The following is a 20,991-nucleotide window of genomic DNA, read 5'->3' on the forward strand; positions in this document are numbered from 1 at the left end:
GCCTCACTTACACTGCTATTGACACTGTGCTAGGGGGCCATGCAGTGTATGTACTCTGCACACCGCTGTAAAGAGTGTGCAGTGTAGACATTCCCTAGGGGTAAGATCAGGTCCTGTGCATTGTAACAGGGAGATAAGTGTTGCATTGAAAGGCAAACTGCTTCTATCGGTCCTTAATTGTGACAAATGACAAGTGATACATTTGTCCTGTGTCTAGTAAAGATGCTTTTGCCCAGCTATTACCTATTTTTGGTTCATGCACCATTTGTCAGGGAGCCTGCTGACAAAATCACTTTGACAAACAAAATCGAAATATTCATAACTGTTTCACATGTTCATTAGCATACACTTTTAGACAAGCTTGGAAATCAATGTTCTGTGGGATCAGATAACATAGGCATTCTTCTCCTCCCCCCCGACACATTATTTCTTTCTTCAGCCCCATTCCAGTGATCCTAGATACGTTAGGAGTAATTGTGAAATCAAGTGTGGTCCTTTCTTCAGTGTGTCAGTCTTTAAAATGTATGAAAAGTATCTAACAATGTACGTGCTGTTCTTTATGGATGGATCAATAAGAAAGATAAGGCTACAGCATTGTCAGAAATCCTCATCAGGTCCGTCACCCACATTCTTCCCTTCGTCTGCCCTCCTAGCTGGTGGCATGTTAACATCCCCACCACGTACGACACGATGCCCAGTTCCGCCCATCATGAAACAAAACAGAGTATGTTTTTCCTTTTGTTCACATTGCAGCTGTCATTGTTCCTGAGTTTAAAACCAAAAAGAGAGAGAGAGAGTCCCTGTAGTAAGGAAGCCGGATGATTCAAATTGAATATTTTATTGTCAATATCCCCTCACAGTTTTGAAAAATGTTTCTCCTGCTCTGTCCCTTTAATATTTATTTTTTTCCATGGGGTGTCATTGTTACATTTAATATCCCCCTGCACAGCAGGGATAGATTGTTCTGTTGTAACTTTGGTTCCATGCCCAAGGCCCATTTGTACTTCATCTGCTGATTCTGTTTAAATTTTTTTTTAATATGTTCACAGTTTGTTTCTCCCCCCTCCTTTTTTCTTAGTTTGACATATAGAACTTCATTAAATGCAGCATATATTGTATCTTTAGACAGGAACTGTCAAGTAACAAATCTTGAATAATGGCTTTAAAATACATGGTGGTTGTAGTCTTGGCTACAGGTTGTTGTTGTATTTTTAAATCGGTGTAAACAATGTTCTCTTCTTCATGGGTTTGGAAGCATTTGCCTTTCTAAGGACTTATCTGTGTAGTCTGGCACTCTACAAAATAGAAAAGAAAAACATCTGTATTAGCTAAATGGAGAGATTGCATCTATCTATCCATCACTCCCTCCCTCCCGCCCACGCACAGAGTTTTGGAGATTTTCCGTTGCTGGAAAGGATTTAGTCAAGAATCTAACACATGGTATTCCTCAACACAGCAAGCTATATCCCTCTGCTACCAAAGGCAAGGATTTAGAACCCAACTTCTATACCCTAGAAGTCAATGGGAATGTTGCAATTGATTTCAGTGGAGCAGGGCTTAAGCCAGGTTGCTCTACCAGAGCTGTCTAAAACTTCCACAAGGAGAGAGACATGAAAGCAGGTGGAACTCTCCTGGTAAGGACGACCCCCAAGCCCTTTGTTCATGAAACTTTGAAGTGAACTTGGACTGTGTTTTGGATGAACCAGGACCAAGTTTGGGGTTTAGTTTTGAATCCATCCACCCTGCTTATTACTGATTGGGAAGGATAATGGACTTTTGCTTAAAACCAGGAAAAACTTGGCATTTTTCTTCTGAGTTTTGCTTTGGGGTTTCAGGTCCATTTAAATTCTGAAACAGAGTGAAATTCACAGGGTGCAAAATCCATGCAAACCGAATGTCCTTGCACATACACACCTTTCCCTCCCAAACTCTCTCAACTAGGGGAATCTCATATCAACAGACTCCCGAAAGCTTTGCACAGATGGATTCTACAGTTTTTCTCCCATTCAAGCACTTTATTTCCTTCTTTGTAACCCTGTCCCCTGAAAGCAACAGCTGTGATAGCTGTACTGACCCTAGGAGGTCATGAATCCTCATCTGAAATTTCAGCTATGTATGCCCCCAGCTACTTAAGGGAAGAGGAGATGATAAACTGTAAAGAGAGGTATGGAAAAACGTACTCTTTTTGAACATAAAATGGGTCTCCAGCTACACGTCAAGGAAATTTTACAAATGGATCTATTTAAAGTCTAAAAATTACAGCATCTAAGAAAAGTGGCATCCAGAAGTACTCTGGCAATTGGCAAAGACATTGACCCTTTTGCTTCATGTGCTCCCCCCACTAAATTATAAGAACCATAAAAGGTTGATATCATATGATTTTTTAGGACACTACTTTGGGACCCCTTACTCAAATGACCCCAAATTTGCACCACTAACCCTACCCTAAGACCTGATGAGGCAATGCAAATTTCAAGGCAATCTGGGTGTGCATGTGGATGTTAGAGCACTTTGAAAACCAGCTGTTAAATAGTATGCTAGTCTCAACTATAGTGATGCTACCATCCAATGATAATGCAGAGTTGTCTGCCAACGCCTCTCCCAAGGCTATCTATACCTCTCCCAAAATGTTCATGGGCTATCTTCCCTGCTCGCAGTAAGGAATGAGCACATCAGGGTGGGGGAGGTAGACTGAGTTGGTGCAAATTGCACCCCTGGGATTTAGACAGAATTGGAAGAAGCCCTTTCAGTATGTTCTGCATTGACATTCCCCTGTACTTCTGTAATTTTTCCATTGTCATGGCAGATTTTCTGTTCTCGACCCAGATTGAGCTGTAAAGTTCACTTCCCCCTCCTTCCTGCTGATCTAAATCCCTCTCCCTGCTCATAGGAAGGCAAGCAGGCAGGGCATGGGTCTGAGATCCTAATTTTCTGCATGAAAAACAACACACGAATGAGTCTCTTCTTTGGATGGGACTTTAGCTATCTGATGGAATATCCTAGAAATGCCAGATTTTGCCACCTGGACACAGCTCCCATAACTACACTCAGGCATGGAGAGGAGCAACAGAGGAAAACGTGAGCATAGATATCTAATCATATTAGACAATCTAGGGCCTACCTTTGAGCATCTGGGCCTGAATGACAGCCGGCCCTAGACTTTCATGGTTCCCTAAGGCAGGGAAATGTGAGCCTGATTCTGATATCACAGCCTTTAAATGAGGAGTAACTCCACTGGGCAAAATTCTGCTGTAGTTACACTGGTGTTATACATAAAGTAACTCTGATTATTTCAGTGACGTGACTGTTCATTTACACCAGTGTAAATAAGAGCTGAATTTGGCCATGTTGTAAAATCAGCCAAAGGGTGTGGGAAGAAATGGGTTGGGATAGAGGTGGGTGGATCCTGATCCAGTGGAATGGTTCCTAGGTAATTGTTTCAGCCAATGTAAATTAGATTGGCCTTAACGCTGCTCTGATTTACATGGGGTGCCCACTATAATTCCAGCCAATCCATTAGATTGGGGGAAGCATAAAAATGGTTTAGAGTCACCCTTGACAGTCCCCTGGCTCTGTGAGTTCAGTACAGCTGAGAATTCAAGTCTGAGTCCAGCAATTGGCAAACATTCCATTATGTCCTAGAAATCTGAGATGGGTCACTTGCAGGTTGAAGGACGACTGTGTGCAAAGGAACAGAAATGATAATCTTCTGCATGGTCTTTACTAGACTGTTAATGAGAAGGTCCAACCTGAAGCACCCTCATCAGCTTTCTCCAGCCAGATATTACCTGGATGGACGAGCTCTCCATATAGGTCACTCTGGCATAAATGCAATTACCGAATATGGTGGTTACAATGTACTCAACTTTGCTTCTGATTTTTTCTTCCCATGTGACTGTGCTTTCATCTCCTACTCTAAAGCAGAGGGAGGAGGTGACATGTCTGGGAGCAGGAATTTAGACTGACTTTCAGTATGTTGTGGAAATAATTAGGAGACTGTAATTTGAAAGTCACCATGTAACCCAGGCATACAAATACTCTCTGAAGAGTTTCTTCTGGCAGGCAGCCACTCAGTGTTAAAGGGCATGTTTAAAAGATTTCCACAGGCTCTCAGACAATAAGGAGTCAGGAATCTCATTTAGAAACTGTAGGCAGTTTTCTAATTTAGGGAATGTGTATTTCTAAAGATGTTGGCTTACACCTACGGCTCCTGAAAAGCCTTTCTCTGAAACTCTAATTCTGTGGCTCTTCCGTCCTATTTCTATACCAGAAAATCCCCCCTCCCTTTCTCTCTGGCACTCTAATAATATGTATAAATTCTCATGAAATATTCATTAATCCGTCTAAACTGGGAGCTGGAATTTTCCTGTGCTAATTGAAATGAAATTTTTCAACCAGCTCTAAATGTTTTTTCAATGAAAAAATGGCTTTTTTTTTTTTGGTCATGTTGAAATTTCTGTCAGCCATTTTGATGACATTTTGGAGTTTTTGTTGAAAAAATGAAAAATTTTGGCTTAACATTTTTGGATTTTTTTTTTTAATTTTGTGGATTTTTTTTCTTCATAAACCTGAAAACTTTTGAACAAAAATTTCAATGCAAATGAAAACTTTTTGATTTTTATTGAAAATTTTGCTGGCACAAAGTACATTCCCTGATCAGTGCTAATGCTGATGCAAAATACAATTTGCACAGCACGCTAGGTGCACCACACTGCAAGACTGGCAAAGATAGTATATAGAGCAGTATAAACGAGTCACTGTCAGTATGAAATTTTGGTTTGCACTGACTTTGCTAGTGCTTTTTATGTAGCCTGTTGTAAAACTAGGGATATATCTAGCTGAGTTGACGTATCCCCTAGAAGACCGCTGTGTACCCCCAAGGTCTAACTTGCTCTTAAAAATCTCCAGTGACAGAGACTCCACAACCTCCCTAGGCAATTTGTTCCAATGCTTAACTATCCTGACAGGAAGTTTTTCCTAATGTCCAACCTAAACCGCCCTTGCTGCAATTTAAGCCCATTGCTTCTTGTCCTATCCTCAGAGGTTAACAAGAACAATTTTTCTCCATCCTCCTCATAACAACCTTGTATGTACTTGAAAACTGTTATCATGTTCCCTCTCAGTCTTTTCTTCTCCAGACTAAACAAACCCAATTTTTTCAATCTTCCCTCATAGGTCATGTTTTCTAGACCTTTTAATCATTTTTGTTGCTCATCCCTGGACTTCCTCCAATTTGTCCACATCTTTTCTGAAATGTGGTGCCCAGAACTGGACATAATACTCCAGTTGAGACCTAATCAGTGCAGAGTAGAGCAGAAGAATTACTTCCCATGTCTTGCTTACAACACTCCTGATAATGCATCCCAGAATATTTGCTTTTTTTTTGCAATAGTGTTACACTGTTGACTCATATTTAGCTTGTGATTCATAATGACCCCCAGATCCCTTTCCACAGTACTCCTTCCTAGGGAGTCATTTCCCCAATTTGTGTGTGCAACTGATTGTTCCTTCTTAGTGGAGTACTTTGTATTTGTCCTTATTGAATTTCATCCTATTTACTTCAGATCATTTCTCCAGTTTATCCAGATCATTTTGAATTTTAATCCTATCCTCCAAAGCACTTGCAATTCCTCCCAGGTTGGTACTGTCCACAAACTTTATAGGTGTACTCTCTGTGCCATTATCTAAATCATTGATGAAGATATTGAACAGAACTGGACCCAGAACTGCTCCCTGAAGGACCCCACTCGACATGACCTTCCAGCTTGACTGTGAATAACCTCAAAATACGTCCCAGCTGCTGTGCTGGATCATCTTTCAGAAGTTTTGCGTCAGGAACGTCCAGTCAGTGGCTGGGATACCACAATGCAATCCCGTAAAAGCTGTTTGCTAGAGCCAGGAAATATATTTAAAATGTTGGTAACTCCAAAATGGGACAGTCAACTGTTTGGAAGAGCCAGGGATATAGACCTATCAAAAAACATGCTGTGGATTGGGATGTGCCCTGAAGATCACCCAGTTTGGGCTCTGTCTGGCCAACGGTAAGGGAATCCCAGTCAATGTGGCTCCTTGCGTGTTAGCACTCCTCACAAGAGCAAGGAATTGCAGGAACAGGCCATAAGGACTATTGTCTTGAGCTTCTCAGTTGATCTCAGCTGCTAGGGCTGAGCATGAGGCTTCTCTCAGGGCTGGTCCACACTAACCCCCCACTTCGAACTAAGATACGCAACTTCAGCTACGTGAAGTCGAACTATCTTAGTTCGAACTTACCGCGGGTCCACACGCAGCAGGCAGGCTCCCCCGTCGACTCCGCGTACTCCTCTCGCCGAGCAGGAGTACCGGCGTCGACGGCGAGCACTTCCAGGATTGATCCGGGATCGATTTATCGCGTCTAGACAAGACATGATAAATCGATCACAGAAGATCGATTGCTTACCGTCGGACCCAGAGGTAAGTATAGACGTACCCTCAGATACACAGAGGTGGAGAGAGGCTTTTCTCAGACACACAGGACTCAAACCATAAAGGGCTTATAAGTTATAACCAACACCTTGAATTGCAGCTGAATCGAACTGTGTAAGCCAGTGTGAAATGGAGAACTGGTGAAATATATTCCCTGTGCAGCCCCACTTTGAATTTCTTCAGGTGGTGCTCTGAACAGTGCATTGCATTAATCCAGACTGGAGGCAACAGAGACATGGAGAGCAACCAAACATGATAGCTGCCTGATAGTCCTGTACCTTAACCACAAGACTGCCATTCTTCCTTCCGTGATCTGAAGACTGTTAAGTTTAAAAACTCAAGGCAGTCCTTCAGCTAGCGTAAACTGATATAATGTCACTGAAGTCAGTGTACCCAGATTGACTTATACCAACTGAGGATCTGGCCTTCATTTCATAAGAATCTATGGGACAAACACTAGTTTCATGGAAATATATGAAGCAGCCTTACCTTTCCAAGAGGCACATTGACATCAAGGCCAAAGAATAAAGGCAAGAGAGAAGAACAAGAATAGAAACAGAAACTGCAGAAGAAAAAAGAAGATTATGTAAAAAAAATATTGCAGTAGTGTCTTAAGGATCAGAGCTAGTTCTCTTTGCAATTCATACAATGATAAACTCAGTTTAATATGAGATCTGAAATAATTATGCATGCAGAAAACATGTTTTCCAGTTGTGTCTGCAAATACCAACCCCTCTTCCTGGTGTGAAAAAACTAGACTGTATCATTTTTTTTTAACTCATCAGCAAAATGAATGCACCCAACACCACATGGCAACACTGGGCCAGATCTTCTGCTGCTTTAAATCAATGTAGCGTCACTGAAGTCACAAACTGGTGCTGATTTATACCAACAGAGCATCTGGCACCTGGTTTCTAAAATGGCGCCCACTATCCATAAGAGTAAACATGCTAAGATCGTGGATACATGATGTAACACTGACCTTAATCAGACATATCCCTCATACTGAACTATTAATAACTGACCCTTGGATCTCTTCCATCATCATCCTTGCTCTTCTAGTGGGATGGGAATGTTTGTGGTTTGAAGCCCCCTTTGAAAATGTGGCCATCCAATGTCTTCCATCACAGTTCTCCATTGAACCATGTCACAAGTTTTGTTTGGTTTTGTTTTTCAAATCAAAGGTTACAATGTAATACACTCCCAATTTTTGATCCATTTTCTGCCTGTGAATGTATTATATACTCGGGCTTATGCCCTTGATTTCTATTGAACATCACCGAAACTTTGGCAGCAAAGTGGAAAAAGAAGAGTTTGTTTAGCTAAGGGGTTAAAATATATATTTATTCCATTATTAATCAGATTACTGTTAGACTAGATGTTTTTTGGTGAAGAATTGGCTACTGTCACAGTTTCAATGCCCCTGAGATTTATTATTTATTATGCTTTGTTTTGCTTGTTAAGTAAATTGGTCATGTTCCTCTAGACATAGTTTAAAGGAAGTTGTGAAGACAAAAATGAGCGTTCAGATCCACAACAGACTTTATTTCATCATCAGGCACAGGAGGTGGGATCATCTTCTAGCCATTTAGCAACTTTTGAATTAGTTGGCTGCTTAGTGCATTTTGGGTCTCAGTTGGATTGACTGCAGTGAACCTGTGATTAGGCCCACTGTGTTTCATTTCAGGAACCTATATACAAAGTCAATAAGCAAAAAATCTTCAATTTCTTTTGATGCCACAGTTCAGTTAGGGGGCAGGATTCTGGTAACCTTAGTCACATTATGTTGTATCTTACTCCAGTCCCCACTGATTTCAACGTGGGTAATGGTATCAGAATCTGGCCCTAAACTTGTACGAACAAGGGGCACAATCTGGAAATCTTAACTCCATTTCATTCAATTCTTAATGTTGGCAAAACTCACCTCGATTTCAATGGGAGTTTTGCCTGCATTATAAAGAGACTTGGGTAATAACTGAGTAAGTACCTCAGCATTTGCCTCAACATTGTTTGCCACATAATCATATTTTAAATAAGATGTTTATAATTTAATATAAAAGTATTGTTTCCTTAGGCAGTGTTTCCCAAACTTGGGATGCCGCTTGTGCAGGGAAAGCCCCTGGCGGGCCAGGCCGGGTTGTTTACCTGTCGCGTCTGCAGGTCCGGCCAATTGCGGCTCCCACTGCCAATGGGAAGCGGCGCGGGCTGAGGGACATACTGGTCACCGCTTCCAGCAGCTCCCATTGGCCTGGAGCAGTGAACCGAAGCCACTAGGAGCTGCGATCGGCCGGACCTGCGGATGCGGCAGGTAAACAACCCGGCCCAGCCCGCCAAGGGCTTTCCCTACACAAGCGGCGTCCCAAGTTTGGGAAACACTGCCTTAAGGGAATAGAGAGTTTGCAGGAAGGGGAAAAACAGATCTGAGATTGTCTGGATATAATGAAAGACATAAAATGGAAAGAAAATGAAGAGGAAAGAGAGACACTAACATAGTCCAGTTAGGTCAGCAAATACTTTTTTGATTTTTAGTCTAAAAAAATTGTCTCAGACCCAATAAAGCTGATCTGATTCTTTAAAAATATGTAAAACAACCCACCTTTTCCTCTAGGTCCTTGATCTGTCTCTTCTGGACATCAGTTTTATCTTCTAAATCTCGGATCCTCTAGAAATATAAAGCAAACAAACCAACTCCAGACTCTGAATGCACAGAAGAGAAAATGTTAACTGTTTTGCTCAGCTGAACAAATCACCCACTTGGGATAAATTTTAAAGATCCTGGAAATGAACAACTAAGGAATCCAGCCAGTTCTGTATTGCCATGAAATCCTTTGTCACCCACTATTCCTCCTCTGCCTCCCCTTGATTTGCCAGGTCCACAGCAGTGCACACTTATCTCTGAAAATGAAAGGGGTTAAATGCAATGATTATGTCCCAGAGAGATCAATTAGCAACTGCCCACTTTGGGAGGGGAGGAGATTAGAAAGAAAATCCCTTTCACCACCTATTTGAAGAAAATCATCAAAGTGCTGGAACAATTTTGATAGTGGGCAGGCTGAGAGCCATAGAATCAAACTGTAACCCCTGTATATAATGGAAACCACTTCAACCAGGGAGTGTGGCACCTAGTTCCAGCATTTATGCAAGTCGGTCTTATCTGTGCACTGTTCGCAGGGCCGGCTCTACCATTTTTGCTGCCCCAAGCCAAAAAAACAAACAAACAAACAAAAAAACCGCTCGGACTGCCGCCGCCCGAACTGCCGAAGCGCAAAAAAAAAAAAAGCTGACCGGATTCTGCCGCCCCAAGAATGGATGGAATGCCGCCCCTTAGCATGTGCCACCCCAGGCACGTGCTTGCTCTGCTGGTGCCTGGAGCCGGCCCTGACTGTTTGTAGCTGACACTGATACTGTTACATATCGTAGGATACTCTTTAAGAATGCTTTTGATTTTAAGGCCAGAAGGGGCCATTAGATCGTCAGTCTGACCTTCTTCATAACAGAGGTCAGAGAATTTCATCCAGTCACTCCTGCATTGAGCCCAATAACTTATATTCGAGGTTTGTGCTACGAGGCTGGATTCATGAAACAGGAAATAGGAAGAGAGAGTTGTTAGGTTTTGACCCTTAAAAGGCAAAATATTCCCACAGCCTCCACAAAGAAGATAGTGAAACCTGCATTTGCATGCATAGTGCAGGTATTTATAAGCCCTAGACAACTCAGCAGTGAAAACCAGGCCAACTGAACCAGGATCTCTCATAAGCTAGGGAGAAACATTGGACCATAATCTGCATTCTTACACAGCAAAACAGCATGGATGTATTTGTTCTAAGATCTTGGTCCTTGTGCACTACCTGATGTGCCTGTTGTAGCAGCTCCATCCTCTCCTGAAGAATCTGGCAGTCGTATTCTCTGCTTTTCCTCAGCATCTGCCGTCGTAACTTTTCTACGGCTGTCCTCAGCTCCTCCTGTTGCTTTTCACTTAGCAGTTCCCCAAACTTTATCACCGTTTCTTGCTGCAAAGCATTGTACAAGGTAGCTTCAAGCTCCTGGATTCTCTAGTTGATGGAACACCAAAAGTTGGTTAGAGATGGAACATTGTACTAAATATAGCTGGGATTTTTTTCTGGTCGTAGATTCAGGTGTCTACATACATAGAAGAAACTTCCTAGGTATAAGTGTGTGCAAGATTGAAAAGAAGAACTGGTTAAAAATGTTTCAATGTTTTGGCAAAAAATGTCCATTTTCTTCAATGACGTTTTCATTGAAATTCATAATTGTGAAATGTTTCAAGCAGCTACGGTGCTGGTCAAAACTGGGATGGAATTTTCATGAGCATTTTCACTAGTTTTTTCTAAAATCACAAATCAAAATACTGAGGAAAATTTCATTGACATTTACATTTTGAATTGTTTTGACCATCTCTGTTAAAAAGGAATATGGGTGAAAGATCAGCCTGCCAGGATACACATTTCTCTCTCAAGTCTTAGTCTTGCTAATACATGAACATGTTCATTAATGCAGGGTTGGGTAGCCCTGCATTCTCTGCTCAACACTTTATCCTTTGCTCTTATACACGAAATGCTCCAAAGCTGCGCTCAGCAGGTATAAGCCCTGTATACAACAGATTTTGCTGGGCTGGTATTTTCCAATAAAATCAGTTCAATTTGTGGTATACTATCTTCTCACTATGACAGGAGTGGCCAGACTTACTGACCCTCCAAGCTGCATACGACAATCTTCAGACGTTCGGGAGCTAGGCGCACCTACCAGGGCTCAGGGCTTCAGCCCTGCTCCTGCTGAAGTCCTGAGACCCCCCTCTCCACTGGGCAGAAGCCCCTACCCCACCATCCCACTGCAAAGCAGAGCTGCCGAGCTCCCCCCCACCCCAGTCTGGTAGGGAGGAAAGGAGTGGGGGCAATGGGGGGACTAGGTGAACTGCATTTTAACTGTAAAAGAGCCGCGGTGTGGCCACTCCTGCACTATGACATTCACTAAAGGAGATATTTAAATATTCCTGCACATGTCTAGTTCTGGTTGTCTGCAAGACTCCAACTGGGCAAGGTGACTCTAATGAAAGATATTTACTGTTAACTCCTAAGAGTTTCTACTTTAGAGTATCCGGCTTCTCATGATGTGAAGAGGCCAAGTACCATGTTGAGGCTGTGCAGACTGCAAGATGGTGGTTTAGCAGCATGGAGAAAGGCAGATGTGAAAAAGTTAGGAAGGATGTGCAAAACCCTCACTCCCCCTGAACCAATATGAATCTATGTCCTGTTATGGCGTGCGCTGTAGCATTTTCCTTGTACATACCATATATGCTTGGTCAAGAGCTTGCTTCCTGTAGTCTAATTCTTCCTCCAAATAACCTTTTATTTTGCAAAACTGCTCCTACAATGAATAATAATTTTGACAGAAAAAATGAATTGTTAGTTGACATGCCATGGAAAGTATTATTTGATCAACCACAGATGTCTGATGGGAGCAGGAATTTATGAGATCTGTCAGTAATGGAGACCTTGCATGGTTGTTAATATCAGATTAATATCTAGCAAAGTCTGAAGGAAAAACAATTATGTTTGCTTTGGTAAGGTAATAGAGTACAAATGTGCTCTGGTCTATACTGGAGTAACTCCAGAATTTGAACCATTATGATCAGTGGCGTAGCCAGCTTTTAAGAGGAGGGGGAGCAAACCTAAAAAAAGGCGCCCCCCTTGGCTCCTCCTCTGGCCACGCCCCCCGGCTCCTCTTCCGGCCGCTCCACGCCCCCCCCCCGGCTGGCTCCTCCGGCCGCACTGCCCCTCCCCCCCATGGCTCCTCTGGCTGCGGCTGCCCGGCCGCCATGCTGTGCCCACCCTTGCTCCTCCGGCCGTGGCTGCCAGCCCACCGCCAGCCTGCACCCCCCTCCTTGCTCCTCCGGCCGCGGCTGCCGGCCTGCCGCCAGCCTGCACCCCCCCCTCGCTCCTCCGGCCACGGCTGCCGGCCCGCCACCAGCCTGCGCCCCCCTCCTCGCTCCTCCGGCCACGGCTGCCGGCCCGCTGCCAGCCTGTGCCCCCCTCCTCGCTCCTGTGGCCACGGCTGCCGGCCCACCACCAGCCTGCGCCCCCCTCCTCGCTCCTCCGGCCGCGGCTGCTGGGCCACAGCCAGCCTGTGCCCCCCCGTCCTTCTCCGGCCGCACCCCTCCCTCGCTCCTCCGGCCGCTTTTGCAAAGGTGCCGCTTTTGCAAAGTGTGCTGAGGGGAAGCGGCTGCTTCCTCTGCACCCCGCTAGCTAAGCTACTGATTATGATTACTTTACAGTCGATGTAAACTTGTTAATCTTTTAGGTATATTACTTCCTCCAGTTAAGGAGACTAAGAGAGAAGCCAAATCCTGACCTTGCTGAAGTTATACTGAGCACAATTCAGCGATGAGTGCCTTGCCTTTAAAATATTAAGGATTTAAAGCAGGAGTAATCAAGAGGCAGACCGTGGGCAAATCTGGGTTGCCAGATGCTTTTGAACAGACCTCAAAATATTTTTATTATTATTATTGTCATTATTTTTTATTATTTTCTCTGGAGTCTGAACCTTGTCTATACCTTGACCAAGAAATTTGGACCTTTACAAAAAACAATTGATTACCCCTGATTTAAAGTGTGTTTAAACAACATAGTGTTACAATTCAGGATTTTTTTTTTCTACTTAAATTTCTCCATGCCAGTTGATACATGCCATGTATTTAGTCTGTGAGCGATGTGAGGCAAGAATCATGACTATTTGCCTTTCTGAAAAGCACCCAGCAAACTCTGAGCCCTATATCCATAATAATAACCAATTAGCACCATGTAAAGGTGAAAACAGATAGGATCAGAGATGAACATTGATAGCATTTAATCATGAAAAATCCCACTTCAGTCTCTCACAATTATTAAATGCAAAGCAAATTAATAACAACAATGTTATGGATTCACCAGTGATCAAGAAGATATAATTCATTTTATTTGCCAAAAGATTATTTTTTCTGACTCTCTGGGACACCAAATATTTTGATATATTCAGTGGTTTGTTGCAGATAGATATCAAAAACGTTTGCCTACCATGTCACTTTCCAGTTCCATCATCTTCTGGTGTAGAGCTGCTTCAGCCCCTTCAATCTGCTGGATCCACTAGAGGGTGCAAAACACAGAGATGTAACCCACAGCACTTGCAACTAAAGTGCCCAATGACAAACAGGACCCCACCAAAATGCTTCCCCTCTGTTTTGCCTGACTACAGTAACCAGAAGGCCAGATCCCCTTACTAAGGCTGTGCTACTATAGCACAAAATAGCTTTACAGATGGCTTCGACAGCTACTTGGAAATTCCATTGGCATAGGGGGAACCCCTGAGTGGCAAAGAGCTGGCTATGCTGGCATTATGCCACTCTTTCCTTTGTCACCCCTTTTATATGAGCTGCAAAAACAAATCAGTTGAAACAGAAATATTTCAGATGAGATTTTTCAGAACCAAGTAGGAGGTTTTGACACGCAGTTCTTATTTACTTCAATGGGAATTGTGTGTCTATATCCCTTAGGTGGCTTAGAGAATCTCAGCCTTCCAGTCCACTGCTAGTTTTACCATATATGGTCGATGGCTTTCTCTAACTTTCCTCTATAAAGTTTACAGTCACTACTTACATTTGGTGTGGAAGCTGCATTTGTTACAGATCTAAATTCATAGCTTAGGATCAGGAGCTCCGCCAGCTTTTCTGCCTCCCTAGGCGATGGAAGGTCCCACCCTGAAATGCCACCCCCCACACAGGCGGCGGAAGGTCCCGCCGCTGAAATACCGCCGCGGTCGCCGCTACCCAAATTGTAGTGCCCTAGGCGACCGCCTAGGTCGCCTAGTGGGTTGCGTTGGCCCTGCTTAGGATAGAGCTAGACTAGAAACTTCTTCAGGTATACTAATGTCAGTGAGGCTGTGATTCTTTTATATCAGTTCTATACAGGCACCTTTTCTAGTATGGATGCAGTTATACCTGCAATAAAGTGCATTTGTTGGGATAGCTTATTGACTTTGGGGAAGCAGTATAAGCTATGCCAGCGAAAGTATTCCAGCAAGCCTTTTTTACTGTAGAATAGGCCTTTAATAGTTGAGAGACAAGCACCACAGAAATTGTACCTTTTCTGCCAAGGATAACACAGTGCTAGCTTGAATGATAGCCACTTGCTCTTCATTTCTTAAATTCTGTAAAGTGAAAAAGAAGAAAACCAAGCTAAGGAAGGGATAGCAGTTTTCTAAAAGCATATTTATATTGTTACAAGAAAATCCACATTCTGTTCTCACTTTCCACAGTTTGCATGGAACTCTGTCATGTATTGCACAGAGCATTACACAAACAAACAAACAAGCACATTAACAGGTGTCAATGAATACAGAGTGTACAGCCTATTGATTATTTATAGCTAGGAACTTCAAAGGAACCTGTCCAAATCTCATGTAAATTCAATAGGAGCTGGGTGGCTAGCTCCCTAAGGACCCTTTGAGAATCCTATCCTACCTTGGGAAAGGTGACGACCCCCACCTTTCTGCATAATGCTAACCTGTGCAGACTGACTGGACGTGCCAATCCAAAGGTATGTGATGTGAAATGCAGAATAAAACTAGACTCCTTATAAACAGGATGAGCTGATTCTCCCCTCAGTTACACTGGTTAATTTACACTGGTGTAACTTCATTAGAATTAGTGGAGTTACTTCTGATTTACACCAGCATGAGTGAGGTCCACAGCTGAGTAGGTACTGATATTGCTTTCATTTGAATTTCCTGTACAGTTTCTTAAAGTGAATTTAGTGCTGTCAAAGGGGGCTAGTTTGACAGTCCTGGGAACTGACGTCTGTTTATCCATATGGCAGGGACTAAATACGCAGCAGCACTGTGACCCTTCTTTACAAAGCCCTTTGACACACACTCCACTATATTCTGGCAGGCTCAGGGTCCATGGGATAATGTGTATTCTTGCCCATTTAATTCCTGGTCTGTCTCCTGAAGTTGCCAGTAGGGGCACCATAAGGCTAATTGAGATGTGGTGTGGTCAGCTCAGACCACCAATTCAATTCACACAGGCTACTAAATGACTATCAAATACCAATGACCGTTAGACTGGAGCTATATTCAGTTTGGTGACCCAGAGATTAAAGGCTCAATATCCAATTACCAATCCCCTGATGCCCCCAGCTCCCCCAAATCCTTAACTTCTGGAAATAACAAGACCCTTTATTAGAATGATCCTTATAACCTGACTCTTGAACAAATAGTCATATGGTAAATATACTGTCATACTTTTCTCCAATTTTACTGGTGCTACTTTACAAAATATCAGCCTACCAGGAAAGCTAGTCAGGACTCTGACTTACCCCATTGTCACCCAAGATGTCTAACTGCTTTATGAGGTCTGGAATGCTGACATCCTACAACACAGAATAACATAAAGGTGTCAGATGCATGTTTAATCATGGTGGTGGTATCTGGCCTCTGGGTACAGGACCGAGATCAACAAAACATTTTGTAATAGCAAATAGTCAGCCCTAAGATATTAATGATTTTCAGACACTGCTGATTTCAGCTGTCTCGGAACCAGTGATTACCAATATGGTATGGATCCTATTCCCCCTGCGCCATCTTGAACTCTTAGGGCTTGTCTACATGGGGACATCCAGGAAAAGTAATCCAAATTGACGAAAAGTGTGACTTTGAAGTGGATTAGTTAAACCACATTAAACCCCTGTGTGAACACCCTCATTTAGAATTAAGTGAATTAAGATAAACCAAACTAAGGACACTTTAATTCTGAATAACAGCATCCACAGATGGATTTAATGTGGTTTAACTAATCCACTTCAAAGTCATACCTTTAATTAATTTTGCTGGATGTGTCTGTGTAGACAAGCTCTTACTTAATACTCAGGCCACATGGTTAAAGTTTGGCAAAGTAATAAACAACAGAAAACAGGGTCTCATAATGGGAAATGTTGGGCAATAAGGTGGAGCTGAAAGCTCTGCCTATAGTAATGTTAACATACCTTGACACCTTCCTTCATACAGTAGATCTGCAGAGCGCTTACACCATCTGAGAATGGGTGGATTTGGAGATTAAATGGTGGGGACCGTCTTTCTCTTTCCTTTAAACATATTGGAAATGCACAGGAGAATGTGTTAGAATGAATAAGCTATGTAGAACATCTAGTGATTAAATAACACATTCACTGTCTGGTTTATCATGCTTTGCAGTGTGTCAATTCTTTACCTCATAAAAAAGTCAAAAATAATTGCATTATAATTTAGCTAGGTCTGAAAAAAATGCAGTGTGCTAAGTGGTATGGGATTCTAGACCCAGGCAAATATTTGGCAGCAAATAATTTATTTGATGGATTTTGTCTCTTTTGTCTGATTTCAAATTGTCTGGGAGCAGCTCATTATCTCATTAGACTTATTTGTGATCCAAAATTATTTGCCAAATAATGGTGGTGAATAATTCTTGTTCTGTAGGTTCTGAAAATATTCAAAATTCAAGCTGTGCTGATTAATTTGGTTGGACGTGTGATCCCAGGTTATGTTTCTATCCCCTGATTAGATGAGTGTATGTTTACACGGCAGCTGGAAGGGCGCTTCCCAGCATGGCTAGACAGACATGCGCTAGCTCTGCTCAAGCTAGGGTGCTAAAAACAGCAGTGTGCTCCCAGCATCCCAGACTGCAGCTGGAGTGAGCTGCCCAAGTACAGTCACACCGAACCCCTTGGGTACCTACTCAGGTGGCTGGCCTGAGTCACCCTCCATTCTGCAGTGGCCATGTTGCTATTTGTAGTGAGTGAGTTTGAGTAGAGCTGGTGCATATCTGTCTACCCATGTTGGGAAGAACCCTCCCAGCTGTTATGTAGACATAGCCCTAGAATCAGGTTTCTGGTGAGAATACTCACATTTATAACGCCATTATTTTGTTAAAATTTGCTGTTCCCGCAAATATTCCTCCCTGCAAACTCATTCACTATAACGTTTGTGGAAAGTAATTTCAGAGTGAGCATGAACACAACAAATTGATCCATTTAATAATTTGTATGAATATTCACTGAACATATTTTGCAATACTTGTCCAGCTCTATGGGACTCAGGCCAAGAGGAAAAAGATTTTATATAGATGTCTTATCTGGTTTCTATGAGTCTTTCAATCATGCATAGGAGGGAGTGGAGTGGGCCCCAAATTTAACTTGCAAACGTATTTTAGTTTATGGGACATTTAATTGAGCGATTTGTCAATTTAGTTTTATACCAAACAGAAACACAGCTGACAGCTGAGGCTGTCTGCAAGATTTATCAGGAAGGATCTGTCACAACTCTTCTTTGTGGGAGTTAGGGAAGGATTGAGATACCTACAAGCTTTGATTTGTGAGCAAATGAAGCCCTAAACATTACTTGAAAACCACAGTAGAAGAATAAAACAGGGATAGTGCTGGAAAATCAAAGCAAGGCAGGATTCTGGTTTTTTTGGACTCCGTAAGCAGAGTAAGCACAACTAAACCCAGATCCAGGCACACTAATAGAAAGGGCAGAATAGGCTCAGAGTCACCCTCCTCATCTTGCCACGAGTGACACTGAACCTGAACTTCAGTGGCTTACCCATCTTCAGAGTATCCCCTTCAGTAAGTGTATAAACTTGGGTGACTCTTGTTAAAGTCATAATAAGAGATGATCATCAAGTGGAGATAGCCTGAGTGGGGGTATAGTGCCTCTAAAATGGCAGTGCTTGGACTTGGTTGGCTAGTCTGGGTACTTTCTGCCTGCAGACTCTGTTGTTGTTGTTTTATTAGTTATTATTTGTATTGCAGTAGTGCCAGTTAAGGACCAGGACCCCATTGTGCTAGGCGCTGTACCAGCACAGAACAAAACATCACAAGCTCTGTCCTGGTTTTGACACTACTGTGTGTGAAACAATAATGATAATAATTTGCATTTGTATAGCGTCTCTTATCTGGGGAACTCCTTATCCTCGTTTTACAGATTGGGATACTGAGACACAGAGAGGTCAAGTGACAAGCTTGAAGTTACACAGTGAATCAGAAATAGAGACAAGACTAGAACCATACCTCCAATAGTGGGTGGGCAGAGTGAGGGCACTGGCTTTAGCAGATGTTACTAAGCAGGCTCAGTCCATGTGAGCATGCTCAGTACAAGCCAAGCAGCAAATGGGGGTGGGGGAAGGTGGAGGGATGTGCCACCGCGTGCCCCTGCCATGTGTCTCCTCTGACTAGAACCTATGTCTCCTGACTCTCAGTCCCCTGCTCTACCTATAGTCAGACACTCAAACTGTTCATCCGAGAATGATAAACTGCACTTTCTTACTTCAAGTTCTAGATTCCGGAACTCCAGCAGTTCATTCTGGTCTCTGGCATCCTGCAGCTCCTGTTGCAATCGGCTGTTGTCTGCCTCCTGTTTTTCTATCTAGTAGAAATATTTGAATTCATGGTTTGTGCTGCCATTTCAAAACCACTGATTGTTTCAAAAACAAACCAAAACGCAAAGATCGGAACTGGCAGCTGAAAGAATTAAGAGGGTTCAAACAGTGCAAAACCCCAAACAGGAAGATATTTCCAAACTTGCTGTTTTACCTTGATCAAACTTTATTTTACAGATGAACTTTGAAAACAAACAAAATCTATAAAGCTCATAGAATGCAATGGCTGGAAGTTTCAAAGGAAATATGTACCCCAAAACCACTGAAATTCAGTGGGAAGGGGGAACTTCACTCACCACTTTTGAAAATCTCAGTTTAAAAGATTATAAGTAACATTTTCAAAAACACTTAAGTGATTTAGGAGCCTATGCACCATTGAAAGTCAAGAGCTTAGGTTCCTAAGTCACTTAGACACTTTTGACAAATTTTCCCGATTTATATCCCGTAGTAAAGAGTGCTGATGCTACAAGGAGGGAATGCTGTTTATTTCTAGAAGCACTGTTTTTTCACTTCTTTAAGCACAGGATCAAAATATCCAGCCTTACATAGCAACGGTAGAGACTTAGCATAATGTAACATGATTGGCAGTTTCTGTCCCAGGTTTGGAATAGCGGTGTTGCTGCAGGGACTGTGCATGTCAAGCGTGGGCTATATATGAAGAGCTGTGTGACTAAATCTAGGAATAGAATAGCAGAGTCTGCCCGCACCATTCAATACATTCATAAGTACCAAATTCTACATTCATAATGTGTATGCATATTGTACCCCCTAAAACCCTCTAACACCTGAGGCCTTAGAGCTTACCTTTTCCAAAAGCTCCTGGTTCCTCTTAATGAAAAGCTGTTTATCTTCTACCCAGTGGGAATCCTGTTTGGTAAAGTAACACTGTTATATAATCATTGAGTACCTATTTCAGTGCTTAGCCCGGGAGTCCACGTGCAATTGAACATAATTAACAAATGTGCAGTGTTGGATATTACAGTGATAGGCTTTTTTTCTACCTAAGAGAGGTAGAATCTAGAGTAGCTGTATGTTCATAACAATATATTAATCTATAAATTAGTAGCAGAGCTTCTGAACCCATGGAGTCTTTTCATTAGAATGTGGTGCTCCTTCCCTTTGAGCCAGGATAGAAACAATGCCCCATGATGGAGTCACAGCCGTGCTGTTACTGTACTGGGATATACAATGGGATCATGAGCACTCGTGGTTCCTATGGCACATTTTGTAAGAGTACAGGTATTAATCTCATTGTCCCACCCAGCCTTCTACCAACCTAAATTCCCACTGCAGTTTCAAATATAGTCAATGTTCATTTCCTGTACTCAGTTGTTCTGCAGTCATCCTGTGTGCTGTTAAGCCAGTGGTCACCAACCTTTTTCGTCTGGCGGGTGCCAGATGACGAGCCATGGAGGACCGTGGCAGTGGACGAGCATACACCAAAATGCCGCCGACAAGTGGCAACGTCAATAGGTGTTGCTGCCGAAATGCCGCCAAAACTGCCGCCAAAAATTGGTGGCATTTCGGCGGTGACGCCTCTGGATGACGCTGCTTCTTGGCGGCATTTCGGCGGATGCTCATCTGCTGGCCAGTACGCAGGCGCACTTAGACACCCCGGCAGGAGCCATGGCGTCCGTGGGCACCGTGTTGGGGACCCCTGTATTAAACAAATGTGACATTCTACCCAGAAGTCTGCATTTTAATGGTGGGTGAAGTAGTGATTCCCCCTCTCCCCCAACTACTTTGGGATTTTGAGGTTTAATTAATATGTATTTATAAAGGACTTTAAATAAACTGTAATTGGGCTTTGTAAAGATCTGAAAATCAAGGGCCAGAGTCCGATCTCCGTTATGTCAATATAAATCTGGTGTAACTCCATTGACTTTGATGGAGATAAAATGACTTTGATACCAGGATAAAATCAGACCCAGAAATTGTTATAGCAATGCAAAATATTGTTTATAATAATGTCTCTGCCTCTCAACATGACAAGAAAGGATGTGTGTTCTTTGATATCTTTTCTCTGAGCTGGAGTGGGATCACAACGCACTTATTTTGCTAGTGGCTAC

General features: G+C 42.7%; 1 protein-coding gene across 2 annotated transcripts in view; it reads right to left on the minus strand.

Annotated features, from left to right (window-relative positions):
* Positions 1 to 313: 313 nt before the first annotated feature.
* Positions 314 to 20,991, minus strand: part of JAKMIP2 (janus kinase and microtubule interacting protein 2) — a 109,848-nt gene continuing 89,170 nt past the window's right edge. For both annotated transcript variants that reach the window (XM_034779267.1, XM_034779268.1), the window contains exons 12-22: positions 19,727 to 19,789; positions 18,811 to 18,909; positions 16,497 to 16,595; positions 15,831 to 15,884; positions 14,596 to 14,661; positions 13,533 to 13,601; positions 11,770 to 11,847; positions 10,311 to 10,514; positions 9,059 to 9,124; positions 6,952 to 7,024; positions 314 to 1,295 (exon numbers count right to left, since the gene is read on the minus strand). In XM_034779267.1, the coding sequence (XP_034635158.1) occupies positions 6,974 to 7,024; positions 9,059 to 9,124; positions 10,311 to 10,514; positions 11,770 to 11,847; positions 13,533 to 13,601; positions 14,596 to 14,661; positions 15,831 to 15,884; positions 16,497 to 16,595; positions 18,811 to 18,909; positions 19,727 to 19,789 (849 nt within the window). In that variant the 3' untranslated portion in view covers positions 314 to 1,295; positions 6,952 to 6,973. The remainder of the gene's footprint in view (positions 1,296 to 6,951; positions 7,025 to 9,058; positions 9,125 to 10,310; positions 10,515 to 11,769; positions 11,848 to 13,532; positions 13,602 to 14,595; positions 14,662 to 15,830; positions 15,885 to 16,496; positions 16,596 to 18,810; positions 18,910 to 19,726; positions 19,790 to 20,991) is intronic.

This window comes from Trachemys scripta, chromosome 8 (genome assembly GCF_013100865.1).
Source record: "Trachemys scripta elegans isolate TJP31775 chromosome 8, CAS_Tse_1.0, whole genome shotgun sequence".
NCBI lineage: Eukaryota > Metazoa > Chordata > Testudines > Emydidae > Trachemys > Trachemys scripta.